The sequence below is a fragment of the Phocoena phocoena genome, chromosome 6, assembly GCF_963924675.1.
Source record: "Phocoena phocoena chromosome 6, mPhoPho1.1, whole genome shotgun sequence".
Taxonomy (NCBI): domain Eukaryota; kingdom Metazoa; phylum Chordata; class Mammalia; order Artiodactyla; family Phocoenidae; genus Phocoena; species Phocoena phocoena.
The window spans coordinates 65,258,866-65,285,223 of NC_089224.1; the positions used below are offsets into that span (position 1 = coordinate 65,258,866).

At 42.6% G+C, this 26,358-nt stretch overlaps 1 protein-coding gene across 1 annotated transcript in view; it reads left to right on the forward strand.

Moving 5' to 3' along the window:
* PIP5K1B (phosphatidylinositol-4-phosphate 5-kinase type 1 beta) overlaps positions 1 to 26,358 on the forward strand; it is a 329,448-nt gene that overhangs the window by 291,581 nt on the left and 11,509 nt on the right. The window contains exon 14 of the mRNA XM_065878752.1: positions 14,594 to 14,711. Coding sequence (XP_065734824.1) covers positions 14,594 to 14,711 — 118 coding nt within the window. The remainder of the gene's footprint in view (positions 1 to 14,593; positions 14,712 to 26,358) is intronic.

Here is a 26,358-nt window from a genome sequence, read left to right on the forward strand (position 1 = left end):
TTCAGGTACCCAAATTATAAATTTCCTGAAGGTTAAGCTTACTGGTGTTATGGGCTAAGGAAAGGAAGGGAAAGTTAGTGAGCCCCAGCCCACTGGCCAAGGCAGGGTTTTCCTTTAAGCATTTATACCACCTGTACTAGTTTGCTGGGGTGGCCGTAACAAAGTACCGCACGCCGGGTAGCTTGTCTCACTGTTCAGGAGGCCAGGAGTCTGAGATGTTGACAGCGCTGCTTCCTTCTGAGGACTGTGGGGATGAATCTGTTTCATGCTTGTCACCTGGCTTCTGGTGACTTCCTGGCAATCTTTGGCATTCCTTGGCTTCCAGAGGCATCACCTGGTCTCTGCCTTTATCCTGACATGGCATTCTCCCTGTGTGCATGTCTGTGTTCAAATGTCCCCTTTTCATAACAACACCAGTCATACTGCAGTAGGGGCCACCCTACTCCAGTATGACCTCATCTTAGCTAATTACATCTGCAATGACCCTATTCCCAAATAAGGTCACATTCTGAGGTACTGAGGGCTAAGTTGTCAACATACAGCTTTTAAGGGGATACAATTTAACCTATAGCACCATCTCTCTGAATAAGGATTTCTTTTTCTGGAATCTTTTTCCCCAGTCCTGCTAGGAAGTAAGTGTAAAGAGATTGCAGAGTATCTGACTACAAACCACCATCCATGGGAGTCATGTCATTGAGGTACAGTGTAGGGGGTAAGGGTGCTGTGGTTCGGAATTATTTGTTCACTTTATCTTAAACCCTTACTGGTTCCATTGGCTTACACAGCACGGGCATTTCCATTTCAGCATACTGTATTCCTGATAGGCTGCTCTGACCTCAGACTTGGTTTTCTGGGGAAGTTGAAAGAGGGCCAACTAGGCTAAGGATCAAAGCTTTTGAAAGCTGGAAGGACCTTTCCGAGTTCAAAGCCCTGATTTTGACAAAGGAGGAAACCGGGGCTCAGGGCAGTTAAACGGCTTACCCAAATACAGCACACCCCACACTTAGTGCCAAGTCAGTACCAGAAGTCAGCTACCCTGCCTCTTGTTCTAGCTTATTCTTCCACATACCATGGAGGCCATGGGTCCCCTGTGATTTAAAAGGTCCCAATTCCTGATGCCTTTGTGGTGCGTTTCTCTAGCTAGAGTACTGTTTTCAGTGCGTGCCACTTATCTGAGGGTGTTTGCATGTTTATATTTGATGATAATGATATATATATATAGTCATTTTCCTCTTTTTAACATCTATCATCTCACCAACTTTTTTGAAAGCTCCTTAAGCCAGTGACTCAGCCATGTGAGAACTGTTTACCAACTTATTTTTCACTTTCAGCACAGTACCTGGATGAAGTAGGCACTCAGTGTACATTTGAATGGATGACTTATAGTTTTGTGAGTAGAAAAGCAGATACTGTTTTTTCATGCAGACAGTTCATTGTTAAAATATAATTTGTGTACAGTAAAATGCACAAATTTTAAGCGTATAGTTTCATAAATTTTGACAAAAATGTGTACACTCCAGTAACCATCACCCAGATCGAGATAAAGAATATTCCCATCATACCAGAAGTTCCCTTCTGTCCCTTCCTAGTCATGACCCCCCAAGGTCAAGGAGACATTCCCCTTTGTTTTCTCCTGGAAGCTTAATAGTTTTAGCTTTCATATTTTGTCTGTGATCCATCTCAAATTAATTTTTGTGTATGGGGGTATCAGAGTTCCTCTTGCTGTTCTCTAATATCTATTCCTGCCTGTCTTAAGTCAGATAATCAAGACTTATTTATAGTAATAGATTTGTCATTTGGAAACAGATATATATATATCCTTTTTTATATAATTAAACCATTGTTGCTGGGGATATCTTAGGAACATAGCAAAGGGTGAATTTTTTGCAGTGGTTGGACACTTGAGGGAATATGTGTGGCATTGCTCCAGAGTCAGGCCTGGGTTCAAATCCAGTGCCACCATTTATTAACTGTGGTTAGATACGTTAGCCTTAAAACTCACATGTACAAAATAAATAGGAAGAGACCCAACCTAACAGGGCGATCTTTATTTTTTTAATTTTTATTGGAGCATAGTAGATTTACAGTGTGGTGTTAGTTTCAGGTGTACAGCAAAGTGAATCAGTTACACATACACATATATCCACTTTTTTTCTTTTAGATTCTTTTCCCATATAGACCATTACAGAGTACTGAGTAGACTTCCCTGTGTTGTACAGTAGGTTCTTATTAGTTATCTATTTTATATATAGTACTGTGTATATGTCAATCCCAGTCTCCCAATTTATCCCTCCCCCAACCTTATCCCCCTGGTAACCATAAGTTTGTTTTCTACATCCAAGACTCTACTTCTGTTTTGTAAATAAGTTTATTTGTACCTTTTTTTTTTAGATTCCACATATAAGTGATATCATATGACATTTGTCTTTCTCTGTCTGCCTTACCTCACTATTACAATCCATCCATGTTGCTGCAAATGGTATTATTTTGTTCTTTTTTATGGCTAAGAGTCCATTGTATATATGTACCACATCTTCTTTATCCATTCCTCTGTTGATGGACATTTAGGTTGCTTCCATGTCCTGGCTATTGTAAATAGTGATGCAATGAAAACTGGGGTGCATGTATCTTTTCAAAGTACAGTTTTCTCCAGGTATATGCCCAGTAGTGGGATTGCTGGGTCGTACGGTAGGTCTAGTTTTAGTTTTTTAAGGAACCTCCATACTGTTCTCCATAGTGGCTGTTCCAATTTACATTCCCACCAACAGTGTAGAAGGGTTCCCTTTTCTCTACACTCTCTCCAGCATTTATTGTTTGCAGATTTTTTGATGATGGCCATAGTGACCGGTGTGAGGTGATACCTCTTTGTAGTTCTGATTTGCATTTCTCTAATGATTAGTGATATTGAGCATCTTTTCGTGTGCTTTTTTGGTCATCCTATCAGGAGGACCTTTGGTGATTAAATGAAATAATGTCTGTAATGCAATCATCACAGTATAAACATCACCGTCAATAAGGACTGCTAGCTTTATTTTTTTTTTAACATCTTTATTGGGGTATAATTGCTTTACAATGGTGTGTTAGGTTCTGCTTTATAACAAAGTGAATCAGCTATACATACACATATATCCCCATATCTCCTCCCTCTTGCATCTCCCTCCCACCCTCCCTATCCCACCCCTCTAGGTAGTCACAAAGCACCAAGCTGATCTCCCTGTGCTATGCGGCTGCTTCCCACTAGCTATCTATTTTATATTTGGTAGTATATATGTCCATGCCACTCTCTCACTTCGTCCCAGATGTGTGTGGGAGGATGTTGAAAAGAAAAATAAATCTCCTAGAGATATATGGTGGAAAAGTTCCCTGAACTTGGATGGGGGTTCCTTTTTGAAAGCATTCTCCCTCCAGCCACCACCCACACACGTACACACATTTTCCTCAGAGGGAGGGCCCTGACCTCCTTCCTCTGCTTGCTTCTGAAGCTGCTGGTCACAGGAGCTCCGTTGCTGCCAGCTCTCTCAGCAGCTGTGGCTTCCGGTCCCCAGAACTAATAGACCTGGCGGCACACTGTTTGCGTCTCTCTTCGCCTGCCAGTTCAAAGTGCTACTCTTTGTGCTCTGTCTGCAACAGTGTTTGTGCCTCAGGTGTCACTTACGCAGGGAGAGACGAGGGTTAAACCCAAGTGTTAGACCAATAAGGCAGCCATTGCTCAATTCCAAAGAGAGAGCCTGCCGCTCTGCTTGCCTTTATTAGAAACAGGCAGCCTCCTTGTCTAAAAACAGCCAAAGTGGGAAAGCATGGAAGTGGCTGAAAAGGAGAGAAGACAGGAAGAAAGCATCAGATCCTTCTGAAAGCCTCCTGTCTGGCAGGGTAGGTTAGGAAAGTGAGCGGTAAAGCATTCTGGATGCAGTGACCATGGCCAAGGGCTTCCCACTTCTCTGGGTCCATACTTGGCGGGAGGGGCGTGATGGTGGCGGGGGGGGGGGGGGGTCTTGCAGATGTGCCTGTACACTCAACCAAGAAGCTTGGCATGAAGGAGATGCTCATCCTGGCACAGGCATGAGACTTGCTGCAGGCCGACACTATCCCAGCTGCAAATAGGCACCCTGGTGCCAGGGCTTCAGAACTCCAGACCCTAGAGCAGCCTCCACCCCCAAGCCACCCCAGCCAGAGGTGAGCTTTTCCAAGAGGGGCATGTGGGCTTGCCTTGATCATCACATCAAAAGTGCCTGAGTCATGCTGGGGTGGGCCTGCCCATACGCAGAGTGTGTCTCTAGGACTGAACAAGTATTTGTAGCCTTTAAGTGAGACTGGGCTATACTTGTCGGTTTTCTCTGCAAGTAGACCTTTCCCGTCCACGTTTGTTATCATCAGTCAGTGTTCCGGTAGCTAAACTTAGACTAGCAGAAAAAGAATTCTTTCCAAAGTGTTATGATAAATCTGTCTATGCCAGCAGACCTCCTCAAACAAACACCCCCTCCCCCCACCCCCAGGAAACAAGCAGAGTCCCGGAGGTAGAAGCCATAGTGATACTGCAGGTAGTTTATACAGAAGAGCATTACCCTCTGTCTGCCTTTCTTTCACTTGCATGTTCTGGCTTGGTCCTCTTGATGGCCCTGGGAGGTGGGCTGGACGGGGACTGCCGTTCTCACTTTCAGAGGAGGAACCAGGACCTCAGGGTCATGACTTGCCCAGCGTTGTAACTAATAATCCGAGAAGCAGGGCTTGTATTCAGGCCTCCACACTTAGTCCAGATGCTCCCTAGGTTTTACCCACATGGCATTCAGTCCATTTCTAAAGGGCAAAAACCTCCAACCATGAAGCAGACTAAAACGTGGTAGGAATTTGAGCAAAAGTTTAAAAAAAAAAGCAAAAAAAAAAAAAAAACCACAGAGATTCCAGTTAACCTTGATGATGGGAACATTTTTCTTTGCATGGCCCAGCAATCATGATTTTGAATCCAGAGAGGGAAATGTAACCCTAACACACTGTTGGCCAGGCATTAACAACATTTACATAGTCATAATAATATTAACTGTGTATTGATTTTCTAATTTTAGAATCAGTCCATAGACAAGCAGGAAAAATTGGTTATAGCTACAAGATAAGAATAAAGGAATATAAGTATGAATAGCCAAGACAAAGTAAAGATTTTTAAAGATCTTTTTAAAGTGTATCTAATACAGAGTGAGAGAGGAAAGCAGGGACAAAGAGTAAATAATATGGGAAATTAAAGATATATGGTTTGTGGTTGATGGACTAGAAAAAGTTATTAAGTATATGATTTACAGTTACACAATAAATAAAATATAAATAGCAAATGTTGGGAGGAAGTACGAAGTAGGGGTAGGCAAACATCCTTTATATTGAATCAATAGATGCTGCCTTGGGTTGAGAATCTATTTTATTCCCTGATTCATCAAAAGATATGAAGGGAAGCACCAGAAGGGCTAAAAAGAGAAATGGGGAAAGGTGCCGCCTTTGGGGAGATGACTGGGGTGCAGGTGAGAGCAGGAGGTTGTTTATTTCATCACAAGTCATCTGTATTGTATGATACATTATGATGTTACTTTGACCAAAAAGAAATTAAGGCAGTGAGAAGATGACTTTCAAAAGACAGAAACTGTGCTTTTAAAAGACAAAAACCCTATGTTCTCTGAGCAAATGCCTTCACGAGAATTAGCTATAAAACACTCATTAGGTCTGCAAACAGAAATCAGAGTGTTCCAGGCTATAAAATGACTGATGTCTGTTTTCAGCAGTCCAGCCAGGCTAATGCTCTCCAATGAAGCCAAACTAATGCTGCTGGTAACAGAAAGGAGCATTTTTGTGAATGACAGAGAAGCCTGCGTGGCATCAGAGAACCATTAATGTCAGCTCCCAGAGGGAGCTAGGAGAACAATAAAATTCCCCCTCCTTGTACTGCTCTTACCTGTGACAAGTTTGTGATGTGTGCAGAGACCAGAGCACAGAGCAGCTGAAGAATGTTGGCAGTTCCTCTGCTTTTACAAGGGAGGAACAGAACTAGATAGATTAACGGTTTCCTGAGGGCCTTGTTGCAAATTAGGTGCAATTAGCCCTCAGACAGTCTCAATTGAGGGAACTGTGGCAAAACTTGATGGTGCAGAACCCAGGCAGCCAGCCAGACTTTTAAACCCATTCACGTAAAATTGCTTCTAGACATGGATCTTCCCAAGCTGCAAGGCTGAGAATGGCAAGCCCTCTGACTGGATCGCTGGGTTTGGAAGGCATTCTACCCAAGAGAGATGCTCTCCCTTAAAAGTGACCCCTAAAACGGAATCTGCCAGAGAAATTAGAAATTGATTCCAAATAGGCTTGTGCCCAGGAAATCAACAGTGAGTAAGAAAACAGGGCAATAGCAAGAATATTTCCCAGTGTCAGAACTGAAGAGAAATGAACATGAAATTGGTCAGTGACATAATAAACATTTAAGTGAAAATCCCCTTTTTTAAAAAAATTTATTTATTTTTGGCTGCATTGGGTCTTCATTGCTGTGCGTGGGCTTTCTCTAGCTGAAGGCAAGCGGGGGCTACTCTTCGTTGAGGTGCGCAGGCTTCTCATTGTGGTGGCTTCTCTTGTTGCGGAGCACGGGCTCTAGGCACAGGGGCTTCAGTAGTTGTGGCACATGGGCTCAGTAGTTGTGGCTCGCGGGCTGTAGAGCACAGGCTCAGTAGTTGTGGCGCACCGGCTTAGTTGCTCCATGGCATGTGGGATCTTCCCGGACCAGAGATCGAACACGTGTCCCCTGCACTGGCAGGCGGATTCTTAATCACTGCGCCACCAGGGAAGTCCCGAAAATCCCCTTTAGAACATATCTTACCTTTCTACTTGGGGCCTCTTCAAAGAAGGAGGAATTTGCTGTCGGCTAGGGATGCCATTATTTAGGTTGGATGGTTTATTCTTACATTACCTCCCTACTCTTTTAATAATTGCTCTTCATTAATTTTTTAAGTAGCAATGACATACACATTCAAAGTATAGTATAAAGGTTCTTAAAGCCCAGATAATACTTTATGTCCTTATGTGAATCATTTTCACGTATAACCTTTACTAACCTCTTTGCTAAAAATAACGGAATGTTAAAATGAAATATTTTTACTATCAGTTTCACCAGAGACCCAAAACAAAAGCAAGGTGTGAGACTGCAGGACATGCAAAGGAAGTGGTCAAAAACCGTTAGCTGACCACCACCTCCAGTCCCTAAAAGAAGTTAGAGAAGCCAAGAAGAGTTGGCAGTTTGAGTGTGATCTTTGGAGAGAGATGTCAGGGAGTGTGGGTGCCTGTCCCAGCCCAGGGAAAGGGACTTCAGTGGGGCTTCGGAGGGCTTGCTAGTGTGTCCCATGGAGTATAGGAGACCTGGGTGTGTCCCCTAGTGTCTGACTCATGCCTGAGACCCCAAAAACTCCAATGGCAGAGCCCGGAAAGTATGCTGCTTGGAAATGCTCTATGCCACTCACTCACTTCTCTCCCTTCTGTGCTTTATTTTTCTCCTTGGTGCTTTTGACCAACATAATATGTGTTTTAGGTATTTTTCTCATTATCTGTTCTCCTCAATGCTATGTAAGTTCCATGAGGCAGAGATCTCTGTTTATTTTAATCTCTGCTGCATCCTGGCACCTAGAATACAATGTGCAACAATGGCTGTTTGTGTTGTACATCCGTTATCACTCATCACTCCAACAATCCTGCATGTTTGGTATTATTATTCTCATTTTACATGTGGGAAACTGGAGTTCAGAGGGGTTAAGAAACTCATCCAGTATCACACACACAGCTAAGAGGAAGAGCCAGAATTCAAAGCCAGTCATCTGATTCCAGAGTTCATGCTCTGCCTGGAATGCCTTATCTGCTCAGGTATCCATTTCCCTAGGGTGTATTCTCATTCTTTCTTGGGCAGTAGGTAGGACCTAATCTAAGAGTTTTAGGGAAGTAAAATGCCAGTTCTGTACTCTGATCTCACTCAGTACATACTGAAGAATGAAGATAACAAATATTTTTAAAAGATTAATCAATTGGTTATATAGCTTTTGCTATTTTTTTTAACATCTTTATTGGAGTATAATTGCTTTACAATGGTGTGTTAGTTTCTGCTTTACAACAAAGTGAATCAGTTATACATATACATATACCCCCATATCTCTTCCCTCTTGCGTCTCCCTCCCTCCCACCCTCCCTATCCCACCCCTCCAGGCGGTCACAAACCACCTAGCTGGTCTCCCTGCGCCATGCGGCTGCTTCCCGCTAGCTATCCACCCTATGTTTGGTAGTGTATATATGTCCATGCCACTCTCTCGCTTTGTCACAGCTCACCCTTCCCCCTCCCCATATCCTCAAGTCCGTGCTCTAGTAGGTCTGTGTCTTTATTCCCCTCCTAACCCTAGGCTCTTCATGACATTTTTTTTTCTTAAATTCCATATATATGTGTTAGCATACGGTATTTGTTTTTCTCCTTCTGACTTACTTCACTCTGTATGACAGACTCCAGCTCCATCCACCTCACTACAAATAACTCAATTTTGTTTCTTTTTATGGCTAACATTCCATTGTATATAATTTCAGATTATTCTGAGTGCATTTAATGGGACTATAAATGCCTGATTATTTATATAGAGCTATATATTTATATGTCACTTTGGTTTAAGTATTAAAACATTGGAAGCTTAAATAGCTTTGTTGTTCTTGTGAACTATTAGATGTGTATTATTTTTAATAATGAATATTAATTACTTTTGTAAACTGTGGTAAAATATACATAACGTAAAATTTACCATCTTAACCATTTTTAAGGATGCAGTTCAACAGTGTTAAGTACGTTCACATTGTTGTGCAACCAATCTCCAGAACCTTTTCATCTTGCAAAACTGAAACTCTGTACCCATTAAACAACTCCCCATTTCCTCCCTCTCCTCAGCCCCGGCAACCACCCTCCTACTTTCTTATCTCTGTGAATTTGACCACTTACATGAGGAAGTAGGTGGAATGATACCACCTATAGGCTACTGTGAAAAATGCTGCTGTGAACATGGGGATATTCGTTTTAGGGTTACCATAACAAAGTACCACAGACTGAGGGGCCTGAACAACAGAAATGTATTTTCTCACAGTTCTGGAGGCTAGAGGTCTGAGATCACTGTGTCAGCAAGGTTGGTTTACTCTGAGGCCTCTCTGCTTGACTTGTAGACCGCCGTCTTCTCCCGCTATCTTCACGTGGTCTTTTCTCTGTGTGTCTGTGTCCTAATCTCCTCCCCTTCTTATAAGGACACCAGTCATATTGGATTAGAGCCACCCCAATGATCTCACTTAACCTTAATCACCTCTTTAAAGAGCCTATGTCCAAATACAGACACCTTCTGAAGTACTGGGGGCTGAGAGTTCAAGATATAAATGGAGGGTTGGGGGAGGCACACATTCCAGCCCATAAGACTGGGGGAACAGAAATGAGATTGCCGGCTCATACGGTAACTCTTTTAACTTTTTGAGAAAGATAGATATGTGGCTTATAAAGCATACTTTACCTACTTACTTTTCCTCAAACCTTTCTGGCCATCATAACTCTTCTCAAACAAAAGATCTCCACAGCTCATATCAAGCTCACAACAGTCCTGCATGTTTGGTATTATTATTCTCATCTATCCTCAAATCCTGCATTTGTTTATTATTATTCTCAAATCTTTATTAGTATTCTCAAATGTTTATTACTCTCAAATCCTGCATTTGTTTTTGCTGGTTTATATGATGATTTTCAAGCTCCTAGGTACATTGGCCTCAGCTCCCTCAACTTCTGCAGTGGCAAATTTCTAAAATTTCATCACAGATGACCATAGAAAAAATGTTTAATTGGAAAACAAAGTTTATATCCCAGCTCTATTCAACTGCAGTGTGACCTTGGGCGAATTATTGTGCCTCCTCGGGCCTTAGTCCCCTCATCAGCGGAGTAGGGACGTTGGGCTGACACATACACAGAGGGGCCAGGCAGAGGTGATGCAGATGGGTAGAACAGGCCAGGTGTGACGCCGAAGAGAGCAGTGGGGACCCTGGGGAACCAGAAAGGACATGCCGCAACCTCATCGCTACTCAGAAATGTGGGCTCAAAGTTGCCTGCTCTTCTCGTTTCTCATAAGAAGCTGTGGAAAACTGGGTTTGGTAGGAATTTCCTGTTTCTTAATTTAGCAATCATTCAAATTAAAAAAAATCTCCTTGGGCCCAAAACACACTTCTCTCAGCCAGACTGGGTCTGTGGGCCAGCAATTTGCACCTTCTAGGCAAAGCATCCTCCAGGATAAAGGTCCCCTTACCTCTGCTCGTACTTCAGCAGCACTGGCCCCGTGACACTGCACATGGTCAGGCTTCCCCAGCCTGCACGCAGCATCTCTCCACCTCAGGCCTTGAAATCGCAGAGCCCAACTCTCTCATGTCAGGTCAACTAGAATTTTTTTCTCTATTAGGAAAAAGAAGATGTTTTCTGAATGACCGGCAAATAAATCGGGGGTTTATTCAAAACAGATAATTCTAAAATGTATGTAACCTAAAAATATCTATTCCATCACATTTCTGATATTTCTAATACTGTGTACTGAGAGATCAAGTTTAGAATCATGACCCTTGGTGGGAATATACGTTGGTGCAGCCACTATGGAGAGCAGTATGGAGGTTCTTTAAAAAGCTAAAAATAGAGTTATGTGGTGCATATGATTCAGCAGTCCCTCTCCTGGGCATATATCCAGAAAAGACAAAAACTCAGTTCGAAAAGATGCATGCAACAATGTTCATAGCAGCACTATTTACAATAGCCAGGACATGGAAGCAACCTAAATGTCCACTGACAGATGAATGGATAAAAAAGATGTGGTGTGTATTATGTATGTATGTATGTATACACACACACAATGCAATATTACTCAGCCATAAAAAGAATGAAATAATGCTATTTGCAGCAATACGGATGGACCTAGAGATTATCATACTAAATGAAGTCAGACAAAGACAAATGTCATATGATATCGCTTATATGTGGAATCTAAAATATGACACAAATGAACTTAACTACCAAACAGAAACAGACTCATAGACATAGAGGACAGACTTGTGGTTGCCAAAGGGGAGGGGGGGAGGGAGAGGGATGCACTGGGAGTTTGGGGTTGGTAGATGCAAACTATTACATTTAGAATGGATAAACAACAAGGTCCTAATATATAGCACAGGGAATTATATTCAGTATCCTGTGATAAAACATAATGGAAAAGAATATAAAAAAGAATGTGTATATGTGTATAACTGAGTCACTTTGCTGTACAGCAGAGATTGGTACAACATTGTAAAACAACTATTCTTCAATATAAAAAAAAGAATCATGACCCTTAGGTACCTCATGAAACTTTTTTAAAACTTTATTAATATACATTTCACATACTACAAAATTCACCCATTTACAGTATACAGTTTTGTGAGTTTAGTATATTCACAAAGTTGTGTAACTGTTACCAGAACCTAAATTTAGAATGTTTCCAATGCTTTAAAAAGAAACCCCACACCCAATAGTAGTCACTCCCTATTGCCCCCTCACCCCTGCCCCTGGCAGCCACTAACCTCCTTCTGTCTTATAGATTTGCCTCTTCTGTACCTTTCACCTAAATGGAATCATACCACATGTGGTCCTTTACGACCAGCTTCTTTCACTTACCGTGTTTTCACGATTCACACGTTGTTGCGTATATCAGTGCTGTTATTTTTTATTGCAAAATAATATTCCATTGTATGAATTATTTATCCATTCATCAGTTGGTGGACATTTGGATTATTTTCACATGTTGGCTATTATGAGTAATGCTCTGTGAACATTGATGTTCAAGTTTTTGTGTAGGCATATGTTTTCATTTTCCTTACATATATACCAAGGAGTGGAGTTGTTGGGTCATGTGGTTTTGAAGATACACAAAACTGTTTTCCAAAGTAGCTGCATCATTTTACGTGCCCATCAGCAACGTAAGAGGGCTCTCACTTCTCCACATCCACCCCAACACTTTATCATCTGTCTTTTTTATTATAGCCGGCCTAGTGGGTGTGAAGTGGTATCTCATTGTGGTTTTGATTTGCATCCCCCTAATGAGTAATGATGTTGAGCATCTTTCCATGGGTTTATTGGCCTTTTGTATATCTTTTTTGGAGAAATGTCTATTCAGATCCTTTGCTCATTTTTAATTGGGTTATTTGCCTTTTTGTTTTTTTACTGCAAGTGTTCTTTATATAATCTGGATATAAGTTCCTATGAGCCTCACTTTTGTCCCCCAAATTTAAGGATGCTCAGAATATTCTGCTTACTAAGATAGGAATTATTCTAATACATGTGAGAAACAGTGTAAATAACAGGAGGTTTGTGCTTTTTTTTAAATATGCTTGTTTGATTTTATCAAATTTGGCCATATGCTACTGAGGAAATCTGGTATTTTTTTCTGTAATCATATTATATCTTAGCTAAAAGAATCGATAAATGTACCTATTAAACCCCAAAGAATACTCTAATTTTTGTTCTATTTTAATTTAGTCTTAACCATGCTAGTGGCTCACTCATCGTTTCCAAAAATAAAACAAATATTAGATTGAAAAATACTTGCAAAATGGATTTACTCCTAGGGAGGTGAACTCTGGATCACAAAAGGAAAAGAAAAAGAGAAGGATTACTTTTTGCTGTATTTTATACTACATGTGGTGCTATTAAAAAATTAAATTTAAAAAAAAAATTAAATTTAAAAAGAAAAAGCACTTCTAGAGTATTCTTGGTTATACCCTTAATCTTAGGATGGAAATAATTAAAAATCATAAGGAAAACCTTAGACAAAAAGAGGTAAACTTAGATTTGAATCTCATCAAATAAATTATATGTTTACAAAATAACCCAGAAGACAGTAGAGATTTTTCTAATTGTATCAAATGTGAACCGTACATAATTTCCGACCACTTTGTTTCTTGCTTTGCTGTTTAAGTAGATAAAGCATTCATCTCTCTCATAAGGCTTAACCAGGCTGAACTGTTCTCTACACACGGGATTAGCGAGTGGCATCTTAGCCGTTAAAAGGCAAAAGCCAATTAAAACCCATCACTGCATCCTTGCTCTTGATCCAGAAAATAACCTGAGCAATGTTCATTACCACACAGTGCCTCTCCAAACAGCATCCCTTGAAACCTGATGGTTTACTTAACCCAAGAAATCTGTGAAGGTTTACAATATAAAGTCATCAGTTCAATGGAAAAAGGCCACATTCACCCTGCTCTTTAAAATCAATCAAAACAGACTCTGTTTCCCACATTGTATAACCCATCTTGGGTTTTTGAAAAGCAAGAGGACCTTTTACCTGTGTCCAGAACTTAAAGAGAAAATATAGCAAGCCAAGGTGAAGTGGCTTTCATCTCTGAATGTCCACGTTCTCAAATATCACCAAATGGAAGACCTATGGGAGATCCCTTCTTCTCATTCCTCTTACTACTAGTCTGGATTCTTACAATTTTGCATTATATGTTATATAAATGAACCTGATTTCATAAGACCCACACAATTCTTTTGACGATTTTTTTTAATATTGAAAACCTCAGAATTTCTATTTCATGTATCTTCAGTTAACAGGTAAACATGTACACAAGTAGAATTATGTGTAGTCCCCAGACTAGGGGAGGGCAATAGTCCTCAGTAGTCGCCTGTCCAGCTGGGAAGCTCAGACAAGAAGCCCAGAGGGTGACTTAGATGGAGCGTTTTCAACGGGGTGAGCTCAGAGCTCAGCCCGAAGGGGTGGCAGCCCTGGTGATGGGGAGTGAGCGAGGAGGCCAGTCTTCTGCACTCGGGCTCTCAGCCCCAGTGCCCGCTGCCAGGTTTGTCCCACGTGGCCGACAGCCAGCCCCCTAGCCCACCTCTTCTAATATCAATGTCACACTCTTCCACCATTGCTTGTAGATATTTTGTTCCTGCAAAACCATCACGTGCAAATTTCCACAGGTTAAAAAAATAACTAATTTTTATTTCAGTGGGGGAAAGATTGTACATTCCTTCAATCCTTCCTTCCTTCAATCCTACAAGCCCAGGAGGTTGGGCTTTCACCAGCCCCCCATGCTCCTTTGAGAACCATGGATGTAATTGAACCTTTCATGCCAAAAAGAAAAAGAAAAAAAACAATAGAAATCATCACTGCTAATGAGGCACAAAGTTATCTTCTATAAACTAGCAAAGCATCAGTACTGTTGAGAGAAGAATTTAAACAGTGAGAGCTAACTGTTCAGAGTCAGAGATGACTGGTGGGCCTCTAAATTCCCAGCAGTCCACCCTCACAAAGCATGGAGCCCACAGATCACCTCTCAGAAGTGTGAAGTGTCTCACGTGCTGAAGTAGACAGAGAAAAGGCACTGTCAGTAACGCCAAATCCTTGAAACTCAAGTGAGCGTCTCTTTAGGTATAACCCTATTTCCTTCAAATGCCCTACATTTGTTTTCTTGCCCCCAAGTTTTCCCACCTCAGCCGCCACTTTGGAGAAGTCCTTTGGTTTTTTTCTGAAGATCACATGCTCATCATTCTTCTTTATTTTTCCAGTAAAGGGTTACCTTCCAGTTCAACCTTTACCTTGGAAGAGGGGACCATCTACTTGGCTTCTGAGACAAATGCTCTGGAAATGCAGGATGATAGTGCCTCCGTGCTTGACGTCTATTTAGTAAGTAATTTCTGGTTTCTTCCCCTTCCCCTCCTGGTTTACAAATGGGCCTGGGCCATGGCTCACACAAGAACAAGTTCTGTAAGATCAGACATGCTTGGGTTTTAAAAGAAATAATAGCACCCTGTCACTTCTACAAATGGTGTGTCTTTTCACAAGCCATGTCGTCCCACAGTTCCTGCAGAACAGCACACAGAAGAGTATCTAGCATAAAATCCTAAACCACTGTATGTGATGAGAACAAATCCCCTACTGTTGAAGCCAAGTGGGGCGCCTCAGTGTCACTGCCCACAGAGTTATGTCTTCTTTTATTTATTTATTTATTTATTTTGGGCTGTGTTGGGTCTTCATTTTTGTGTGAGGGCTTTCTCTAGTTGTGGCAAGTGGGGGCCACTCTTCATCGCAGTGCACGGGCCTCTCACTATCGTGGCCTCTCTTGTTGCGGAGCACAGGCTCTAGACGCGCAGGCTCAGTAGTTGTGGCTCACGGGCTTAGTTGCTCCGTGGCATGTGGGATCCTCCCAGACCAGGGCTCGAACCTGTGTCCCCTGCATTAGCAGGCAGACTCTCAACCACTGCGCCACCAGGGAAGCCCGAGTTATGTCTTCTTTGACTCAACTGTATCCACTTGTGTGTGAATCGTCTTCGCCTTGGGCTTACTCCCTTGATAAATTGGTAGTCTAAGAGGCACAGAACCAGGTTATGAGGAGAAGTTGAATTCAGTGCCAAACGATCTTGACTCACTCCCTCCCTCAGTTGTCACCAGCTGTGTGATCTGGGCAGAAACTTCTCGTTACCGAATTAAGTCATATGGACTGTGCCCAGGCCCTAGCTTGGCTAAGGCCCTCTGCCTCAGCTGGGAAACGTTCTTTTTCCATTCGGGTTCGTGTAGCCAAATAATGAAGCTGAGATCAATGCGGCACAAGCTTGATTCAATGGCCAAAAAATGGAGAAGCGAGAACTTAGTTCACAGCTCAACTTCTCACCCACGTGGTGAAAAGGATTGTATTTTAAAGAGTGAAGACAAAGGGAGGAGGAGTGAGGCTAATGATGGAGAGGCATGTGCATTAGTCCACCTGGGAAGGGGCAGGGCTTTTGGAGGGAGTGGGGTGCCACTCTCTTTTTATCCTTTTTTGGTCCTTAATCTCCGGTCGTGGCCACCAGTAGGTGTATCATTTAATTCGCTAATGTAGTAAAATCAGTGTATAGTGAGACTCAGGGTCTGTCGGAGGTCAGATTTGTCGCCATCTTGGTCCCTGCTGGTTCCATCTGATGTTTTTGTCTGTCTCTCCCTGTAACTTCCTTTCTTATCTCCAGACCCTGTGACTTAAAGATTTATGTTAACTCCTGCTAAAGGTGGGGGGTTGGCGGGTTTTGAGCAAGGACCTGGCGCAGCTCTGGCAACACTCCACGTGTCCTTATCGGCCAAAGGAGGGAACTAACACCTGCCCTCCCTACCTCACGAGGCTGCTTGGAGGATTGTGAGTGATCACGTATGGGAACACCCTTTAGTGCGCCTCAAGCTGTCTGTGGAGGCTTAACGGAATTGTTAGCTGAGTCCCAGAAAGTTACCCCGATGGTCTGGACTGCAAAAGAGGAGACTGAGCATTTTCCTTACAAAGTACATCTTGCACTCGTTCTGCATGCCCCTTCCACCCGCACAAAGTCTCGTGAGACGGGCAAGTGCTGATTCCGAGTTTGCTACTTTCGAAAGCCTTGCCGAGCCTGAGCAAACACTCTCCATCACTCTCCATGTGCAGGCTCGACCTTGGGCATCACACCACTCGGTGTGTGTCTACAGCAGCACATCTCCACGCCCCCATCCTCTGCTTCCCCGTATCCCCTAGGCTTGCACTGTATCTCCTCATGTGTACTCTGCAGGACATCAGCCCCAAATTGCTACTCCTCAGCCCAAAGCCTTGCAGCGTCTTCCCACCTCTCCCAGCGCACCATCCAAAGTCCTTAAGGCCCTATGCCTGTCTGGTCTCCCCCGCCTCTCTAACCTCCTGCCTTACTCTGTGCTTGCAAACGCTGTTCCGGTCACACGGGCCTCCTGGGCATTCCTCCCACAGACCAAGCACATTTCTGCCTCAGGACCTTACCGTTTCCATCTGAACACTTTTTCTCAGCTGTCCCATGCTTGCTTCCTCCCTCCCTTCGGGTCTCAGCCCAAACATCTCTTTCTCAGATGAGCTTTCCTTGACCCCCCCCTGTATAAAACAGCAACCTCCTCCCCACCAACCATTGTGAGAGGATTTTTTTGTTTTTACACCGTAAATATCCCAGTTGTGGTACACGGTCTTTTTGCACTGAACAATACTCCTCCCCACACTGCCTTCACTTTTTTAAAAAAGTAGGTTATGGGCTTCCCTGGTGGCACAGTGGTTGAGAGTCCGCCTGCCGATGCAGGGGAAACGGGTTTGTGCCCCGGTCCGGGAAGATCCCACATGCCGCGGAGCGGCTGGGCCCGTGAGCCATGGCCAATGAGCCTGTGCGTCCGGAGCCTGTGCTCCGCAATGGGAGAGGCCACAGTGGTGAGAGGCGCGCATACCGCAAAAAAAAAAAAAAAAAAAAAGTAGGTTATACTGCAAAATCCTTGCAGAAGAGTTGGCTCCCCTCCACGACCAAGAAGATAGGGAATTAACTAGGAAAAAATATACGGTATTTTTAAAATTTTCATCTGGAAGTAGAAATCAGGAAAGCTGAAAGACCAGGTGAAATCTCATCTTCCTGAGCTGAGGGTTCATGCACTTGCGCGCATCTTTACAAAAAACCAGATTTGCACCAGCCGGGGGCCTGTGATACTCCTGAGTGGAATGTAAAATCACAAGGTAGTTAAATGGCGTTGCTGGCGCCAGTTCCTTATCTGTTATCCCTTATTCCTTTGGTAGAAAAGTTATCTTATTCATTGTTTTGATTGTTCCTCCTTGGTACTGTCAGTTTTATTTCTAAGAATGTTGGTTTTATTAGTGTCTAACTTTATTGGGTTTTTTAAATGTCTTTATTTGAAATTGAAAAGCAAAGCACTTCAGAAAAGGATAATGCTTCCTAAGAAGCCATAGGGAAAAGCCACAGCATTTAATTGTTGCTTGTATTGAGAGCATTTGAGGACCAATTAGAAATATCATGGGCCTTTAGAACTGAAAGAGATAGCGGTGGTGGTTAGCTGGCTTGTGTGGTCAGCTGACCAGTCTTCCTAGCACAGTGTTCGTTGTGATTCAGAAGCATCGGAGGACAGGAAAGGAGAGGGAAGTCGGGCTGTAGGAGGGTAACAAGGCAGTAGAAACTTTTCTCACCAAGCTTGGAGAAAAACTGATCTAGTTTCATCTTATTTTATAGCTAAAAACAATAAGCTGTGAAACATTTGGGGCATTTTCTTTATTTTACTGGCGTATAGTTGATTTACAATATTGTGTTAATTTCTACTGTACAGCACAGTGATTCGGTTATACATATATACATTCTTTTTTATATTCTTTACCATTATGGTTTATCATAGGATATTGAATATAGCTCTCTGTGCTATACAGTAGGACCTTGTTGGTTATACATTCTCTATATAATAGTTTGCATCTGCTAATCCCAAACTCCCAACCCATGCCTACCCCACCCCCCTTCCCCCTTGGCAACCACAAGTCTGTTTTCTATGTCTGAGTCTGTTTCTGTTTGGTAGACTTTGTGCTTTTGTTTTTTTATTGAAATATAGTTGACTTACAATATATTATTTTAGCTTCAGGTAATTTGGTACTTTTATAGATTATACTCCATATATATTGATAGTTATAAATATTGGCTGTATTCTCTGTGTTGTGCATTACATACATCCTTGTATGTAACTTGTTTATTTTATACTTAGTGTGTAACTCTAAATTCCCTTCACCTATCTTGCCCTTCTCGCCACCCCTTCCCCTCTGGAACCAACAATTTGTTCTCTGTATTTATGAGTCTGTTTTTGTTTTGTTTTATTCATTCCTTTATTTTTTTAGATTCCACATAGAAGTGAAAACATATAGTATTTGTCTTTCTCTGATTTATGTCACTATGCATAATACCCTCCAGGTCAGTCCATGTTGTTGAAAATTACAAAATTCTCATTCTTTTTTATGGCTGAGTAATAATCCATCGTGTGTGTGTGTGTGTGTGTGTGTGTGTGTGTGTGTGTATGTGACATCTTCTTTATCCATTCATCTATTGATGGGCATTTAGGTTGCTTCCATAACTTGGCTATTGAAAATGATGCTGTAGTGAACATAGGGGTGTGTATATCTTTTTGAATTAGTGTTTTCATTTTTTTCTGGATATATACCTAGGAGTGGAATTGCTGAATCATATGGTAATTCTATTTTTGAGGAATCTTCATACTGTTTTCCATAGTGGCTGTACCAATTTACATTTCCACCAACAGTGCAAGAGGAGGGTTCCCTTTTCTCTACATCCTCGTAACACTCATTATTTGTTGTCTTTTTGATAATAGCCATTCTGACAGGTGTGAGGTGATATCTCACTGTGGTTTTGATTTGCATTTTAGTGATGTTGAGCATCTTTTCATGTGCCTGTTGGCCATCTGTATGTCTTCTTTGGAAAAATGTTTGTTCAGGTCCTCTGCCTGTTTTTTAATCAGGTTGTTTATATATATAAAACATTGAGTTATATGAGTTCTTTATACATTTTGGATATTGACCCATTATCAGACATATCATTTGCAAATATCTTCTCCCATTCAGTAGGTTGCCTTTTTGTAGCATAGGATTTTGAACAATAATTAGAATGGCCAGTATGAGTGCTTACCATATGCAGGCGCTATCCCAGTGCTCTTCTTACGCTAGCTCTTTCATGAAGGTGTGTGTTATATTTGTCTCCATTCATGCAGATAAGGAACCTGAGGCTTAACTGATCAGCTCTCAGAGCTAGTAAATGGCAGAGCCAAAATTCAAATCCAGCTCCTACCTACGCCCCCTATCACTGTAGTGTTAACCATGAAGCACCGTATCACTGTCGTTGTTACTGATTGATTGACGTGTCCATCTCATTGGAATCAGGCTCCTCATGAAGGTGAGAGATGGAGCCAAAAAGGAAGTGAGGGCTTCCCTGGTGGCGCAGTCGTTGAGAGTCCACCTGCCGATGAAGGGGACGTGGGTTCGTGCCCCGGTCCGGGAAGATCCCACGTGCCACGGAGCGGCTGGGCCTGTGAGCCATGGCCACTGAGCCTGCACGTCCGGAGCCTGTGCTCTGCAACGGGAGAGGCCACAACAGTGAGAAGCCCACGTACTGCAAAAAAAAGAAAGGGAGAGTAGTTTTTATAAAATTCCACTCTCATCTTGGTTTCCTTTCTATTTTTTCAAGTTTTAGTGCCACAGTTCTTAAACTTTTTAATCTCTAAATCCCTTTACATTCTAAAAATTGAGGATCCCAAATAGCTTTTGTGTGTGTGGGTTATGTCTATCAATATTTTATATTTTTAAAATGCGAAAATTTAAAAATACTCATTTAAAATAGTAACTATTAAAATGTTAAATAAATTTTTATGAAAATAACTTTTCCAGGACAAAGATAAGCTTAGTGAGAAGAGTGGCATTATTTTTCTTTTTTGCAGTCCCTCTTGTCTGAAGAAGCTGGATTCTCATATCAGCTTCTACCTACATTGGTCTGGCATGATCTGGCACACGACTGTATTCAACTGGGCACCCATGAGAGGGAATGAGAATGAAAGGGTAAATCACATCTTAGTATTAATAGGAAAATAGTTTGACCTCATGGACCCCCCGAAATGGTCCCCCACACCATTGCTCTAGTACTTTAACTTAGTCCTTTCAACTCTTGCAGAATCAAATAAGACAAGAATTAATTAGAAATAGGCACCAGGATACTATGCTTATCTCTGCCTCTCATTAATCACTGACCTTGAATTAATCAACCTTTTTAGTCCTCAGTTTTCTCATCTATGAAATGGATCATTAAGTCACCTCTTAAGACCCCTTCTAGGTCTGACTGGCCATGACTTATTCTAAATTACAAGGAGTTGTAGAAATAAGGTTTTTCCCAGAAGAGCTGTTTCTTCAAATTTCACTGTTTCATCACATATTCTACCATCATCCGTCACAGTATTTGATTTTTGTGGCAATGCATCTAGAAAGTTCTGCACCATTAACTTGTAATTCCAGGGTGTGTTTTCATGCTGGAGATTTTTATTTAGCATGCTCTTCCAATCTTAAAGGATACAGCTCATTGCCTTCCCTTCAATATTTTCATTTGCCTCCACACTGTGAAAGAGTGGATGGCAAAGAAAAGCATCAGAAGGGAAAACCAATCTTGCCTACACCTTTGTCTCTCCTTCCTCTTGACCTGATTAGAATCCTCTTAATCGTAGCCATCCTTACTGCAAGGGCAGTTGAAGGCTTCTGTGGTGACATTATATTGGGTGTTATAACCAAACATAGATTTCTCTTGTAATGTTTCTTCTCCTTTAAGAATTGGTAGTTGTAACTAATCCCCTAGTGCTACTGTTTGCATACGAATGGACGATACTGTTTATATCACTGTAAAATATGATTTAAACTCAAGTGATTTATGCACACCAGATAACATATGATATTTCCTTATTAAAGATCCACCCACATTATGTGCATGTAAATTAGGCCAGCTATCCTGCTTTTTCTGATAATGTGACATGAAGTTAAAAGGATAGCTTACCTTAAAAGGCTGCTAATTGTTCCAGCACCCTTATTGAAGCATTTGGTTCAGGTTCCATGTTCCTAGTTATTGCTTGGAAAAGGCCATTCACCTTCACGCTGTAGTTCCAGGCTATCTGATTCATTTTCAAATACTCAGATCATCGTGTTTTTGAAGATGATTTTGTCCAATGACCAAAGCGGTGTTTCCATTGAGTTTTGAGTTGACGACACAGATTAGGGTATTTAAAAGAATACAACAGAGATAAGCAGGCTCTTGCTTTTAAATGGGCAGTCGTGCCATCTTCATAATAGGGCTAGATTCCACTTTTTGAATAGTCTGATATTCTAAGGCACTGATCACGACAGCTTATTATTTCAGTTCCTCAGGCGACTCCTTTACCTGCTGTAGAATGCAATTTGGTGTTAACGGAAAGAGGAACAAGCAACAAAGGCAGGGCAGCTGAACAATGTCATGGGTGAGCGTGTCCTTTTTTTATGACTAGCTGAGAATGAATGGGTAAGTGGGAGATAATGGAGTTGCTTTTTTAAATAACATAGAAGTTTGAAAGAGGGCTGCCACAAAACGACAATTTTCTCACTTGTGTTATTTAGGTCTTGAGGTTATGCCCTTTTCTTTTTACACTTTTCCATATTAACAGCCTCTCAATAATATGTCCTTTCATCCCATACGTGTTTCTTGCAAGGTGGCTGAAGTACAGAAATAGCTGTGGGCAAAGAAACAGTTAAGCCATTTTTTTAGCCGTGCCGGTATTGGAGATCAGTGTGCTCTGATGTGCAGTTGTTGGACAGCTTCGTTATTTAATGTGTCTTTACGGTGCTTAATAATACTCTTGCATCGTGGGATGAAGGGTGGCAGAGAAGTGAAAATGATTGTGAATTAACAGCTTACCAGACTATTATGTATGAAAAAAAGCCCGAAAAAGAGAAGAAAAACACTTTAAATTAGGTGGTCACGGGGTTCCTAGGAAATTCAGTGGAACTTTTTGGCAAGAGAAACTGCCTTTCTGGACTTGACTCTGCTGGCGTTGACATTAATGACTTGTATGTGAAGAATCGGGTCTCTTGAATCCCTCCTTGCATGAGCCAGCATTGGCTGCTGCCAAAGATGTTTATTTGAAACAGTGGCAATTCTGTCGCTTCTCAGCAGAGAGCTACAGTCCCCACCAAACAAAGATGCTGCTCGAGGTTTTGGCAGATTTTAGTGAGACCAAAACAGGAAGAGGAGAAAGAAGCAAAGGCTGCCTTGGGCTTGTAAGGCATTTCACCAGAATGCCATTTTCTTTCACCATATGACCACATCGTTGAGAAATGAAGAGATTTCAGAAAGAACAAAATAGGGCCCTTTTTTTATCTCTAGGAAGGCTCGACCCTCTTAAGTCACTGACCAAATAATATTTCTAAGACATGTGGGAAAGCTGAAAAAATGGATCCAACTGCCTGCACCCCGTGGCACCTAGAGGGATTCCTGTCCTGCAGCGAGAGCGACGCCAGCTTCAAATTAATGAGGCAACCCGCTGGGCCGGATTAGGAGGTCACTGTCGGATCTTTTCTTTTTTTTTTAACGAACAGTATTAAACTGCTGTTTAAGGATTAGCTTAGGGAACTGGAGTTATAAACGCATACTGGCTTTTCAGTTGTATTAGGCCCACAGTTAACAATTAAATGACAGCATACAGGGCTATGGTAGATTCTTTTCTGTTTTGTCCTAGCTTTACAGTGAATCCTGGCCTCACAGGCCAGGTGATTTCCACCTTTCTCAAGGCCAGTTCTGCTCTTGCGCTTGGCTGAGTCTATTCATCCAGGCCCTCCTTGGGTGGCACCATTATTCTTCTTTCTTTACCTCCTAACACCAGCCTCTCTCTCCTTCCCCCACTCCCTCCACACTTTCCCTGCTGCTTTTGTTTCTGATTTTGATTTCCATCTTCTCCGTCGTCATAGGAAGCCAGTGTTTGCTAGGCTCCTGAGCCTTCAGAAAACACAAAAACAATTCAAAAGGAACCAGATTAGGAACAAATGAGAACTTTAGGGAAAGCAAGTTTAAATCACACCTGTGGACCTTGTGAGCCGGGCTGTCCTCCTTCATGCCATTCGCCCTCCCGGGACCTGAGAAGGAATGGGAAAATTGGGTAGAAGGGAGGATGCATAAATACTGTCCACTTAGTAAAGAATAAGGCCTCCCCAAGTGTGATGGATGGTATGAGGATGACTAGGGAGTGGAGATGAGGGCCTGGCTTCCCTTTGGTTTGTCTTTGCCTGTGCTCCTAGGGCTGCCGTGACAAAGTACCCCAGGCTGGGAGGCTTAAACAACAGAAATTTGTCTCCCAGTCTGGAGGCCAGAAATCTGAGGTCAAGGTGTTGGCGGGGTCCTGGTACCTGTGAAGGCTCTAGGAGAGGATCCTTCCTTGCTTCTTCCAACCTCTGGTGGCCCACGTGGTCCTCAGCATTGATTGCCTTGCAACACTCTAATCCCTGCCCCAGTTCACACTGCCTCCCTGTGACTCTGTGCCTCTGTGTATCCTCTCTTCTTGTGAGAACACCAGTCACTGGATTTAGGGCCCACCGTAATCCAGGATGAACTCATCTTAACTAATTACATCTGCAAAGACCATATTTCTGAATAAGATCACATTGCAAAGGTTCCAGGTGTACGTGAATTTTCAGGGGACGCTATTCAACTACACCGCCTTACCGAGGACGTGTGACTTACCGAGGACATGTGAAAGGGCACACACGCTCTTTACCACGCTTGGCCCCGTTTTTTCATTCACTTCCGGTCTCCCTGGCTTAGTCACTGGGAGGTTGGGTAGATGTTTCCAAATTATTGTGGACGCCTTGCAAAAAGGTGTCAGGTAAACGAATGTATTAACTGATACAGTCACCTGTTGGGGACATATTGTGTATTAGAAATAAAATCCCTGAGGGTGGACCAGGGCAATGGCATTTTTAAAAGCTCCCCACACATACAGGGCTGAGACCCAGTCAGCTTGTTGACAGGGTCCTTCAGCTCTGAGCATCCTATAATTCTTCTGTGCTAGATGAAAGGGAAATCTGTATCACTTCCCTAAGGGCCCTCCTAAGATGGCTGGCCAGTTAGCTTTGCTTTACATCGGAGGAAAAATGAACTTGATTCTAAGGTGAACCTTAATCACGTTAAAGTTTATGAACTGGGCTTGGGACTGCGTTCCTGCAGCAGACCCTACTGCCACCTAGTGGTAGGAAGGCGCCTCTGACCAACCAGGATAAGGAGCTTTTGAGGTCCTTGAATTGAACGCTGCTATTAAGTGCGAGTGCGAGGCTCAGGGGGCTGTCTCCACTCCGTGTACTTTACGGTGGCCTCCCACTGCTGTGCACGCACGTCTGGCAGGGGCACATCCTTCAAACGGCAAGGGCAGCTCCCTCAACCTTGCAAGTTGAACTAGAGGCTGCAATTACAATCAGGCACAGAAATGAAGGTGCTAATCTTCCCTCGGATCCCATCGTGCCCTTCTCATCCATTAAGGCCAGTTCCACTTGAGCCTCTTTGAAAAGGCCCTATGGCAGTTTGGGGATTCAACCCAGAAAATGCTTCTTTCTGCTGCCTAGGCAGCAACTTTAATGAAGTATCAAAAAATATGGAGTGAAAAAAACCTTTTCCTCACTTTCAATCTTTGACAGGTTGTCCCCTTACAGCCACTCCACCCCCCCAGGTAACTGTAGCTTTGGTGGTAGCCCCCAGTGGAGGATAGGATTAAGTACAAAAAAATTCAAATATGGATCCTTAATTTTTTAAAAAAACTTCCTAAATGCCAGTAATGGCTACTGTATTTGTTTCCTAGGCCTGCCATTACAAAATATCACAAACTGGGTGGCATAAACAACAGAAGTGTATTGTCTCACAGTTCTGGAAGCCAGAAGTCCGAGATCAAGGTGTTGGCAGGTTTGATTCCTTCTGAGGGCTGTAAGGGAAGCTTCCCTCCTTGGCTTGTTGATGGCCATCTTCTCCCTGTGTCTTCCTTCTGTGTGTCTTGTCTCTGTGTCCAAATTTCCCCTTTTTATAGGCACACCAGTCCTATTGAATCAGAGCCTACCCTAAGGACCTTATTTTAACTTCCTTACTTCTGTAAAGACTGTATCTCCAAATAAGATCACATTCTGAAGTACTAGGGGTTAGAGCTTCAACATGAAGGCAGGGTGTCAGCAGCAGGCGGGTGGGAGGGGGAGGCACAATTCAATCCATGCCGGCTACTGTGTGTTTTTGTAAAGAAAAATGGTACCAAGAAAAGTGCTGAGAGGGGCGTCTTGGTAGGGGCGCAGCTTCCGGTTCCTACACTCCAGCCTGTGGCTGGGGGCCTCTGGCATCTCACCCTTTCTTTCTGCACAGGGAGAGAGAAACCAGTGGCCTCATCCCAAGGCAGTGCTCCTTTTTGAATGAAACCAGTACCACATTCCTCTCCCTACACTACCCAGAGTGAATTTGGTTGCAGCCCCAGGGCTGCATGACATATTAGATAACAAGGTGACCATTTGGATTTACAGTTAGCAGAAGTCACTCTCACGCAGGGAAGTCCACTGTAGAATTGTCAGCCCACATAAATCACGGATTTCCTCCAGCTTTTCTTAGGTCTTTAGAAAACAAATTAATCAGGCAGGGAACTGAATTAAAATACCGCTGCTGCACTGACAGTTTTGAACTGAGAGGCCATAATCCTAAATACATCCCACGAGGCATCTGAAATCAGTGCCAGCTTTTTCTTGGGTCTGTTCTCCTCTTATCAGTAATCTATCTGCTGGTTGGTGTGGAACGCTTTGATAGGGCATTTGAAGGTTGGCAGGAGGCCTGGTACTCCATGTGCTGCCAACACCTCAGAATTCAACAAACATTCTACCAGATAGGCACAACATGGTAGTTTTCATCCAGATTGTACATACTCTTCAAGGTTGTTCCAAGTCCCACCTTCTGCCTCAAGGCTTCTCAAT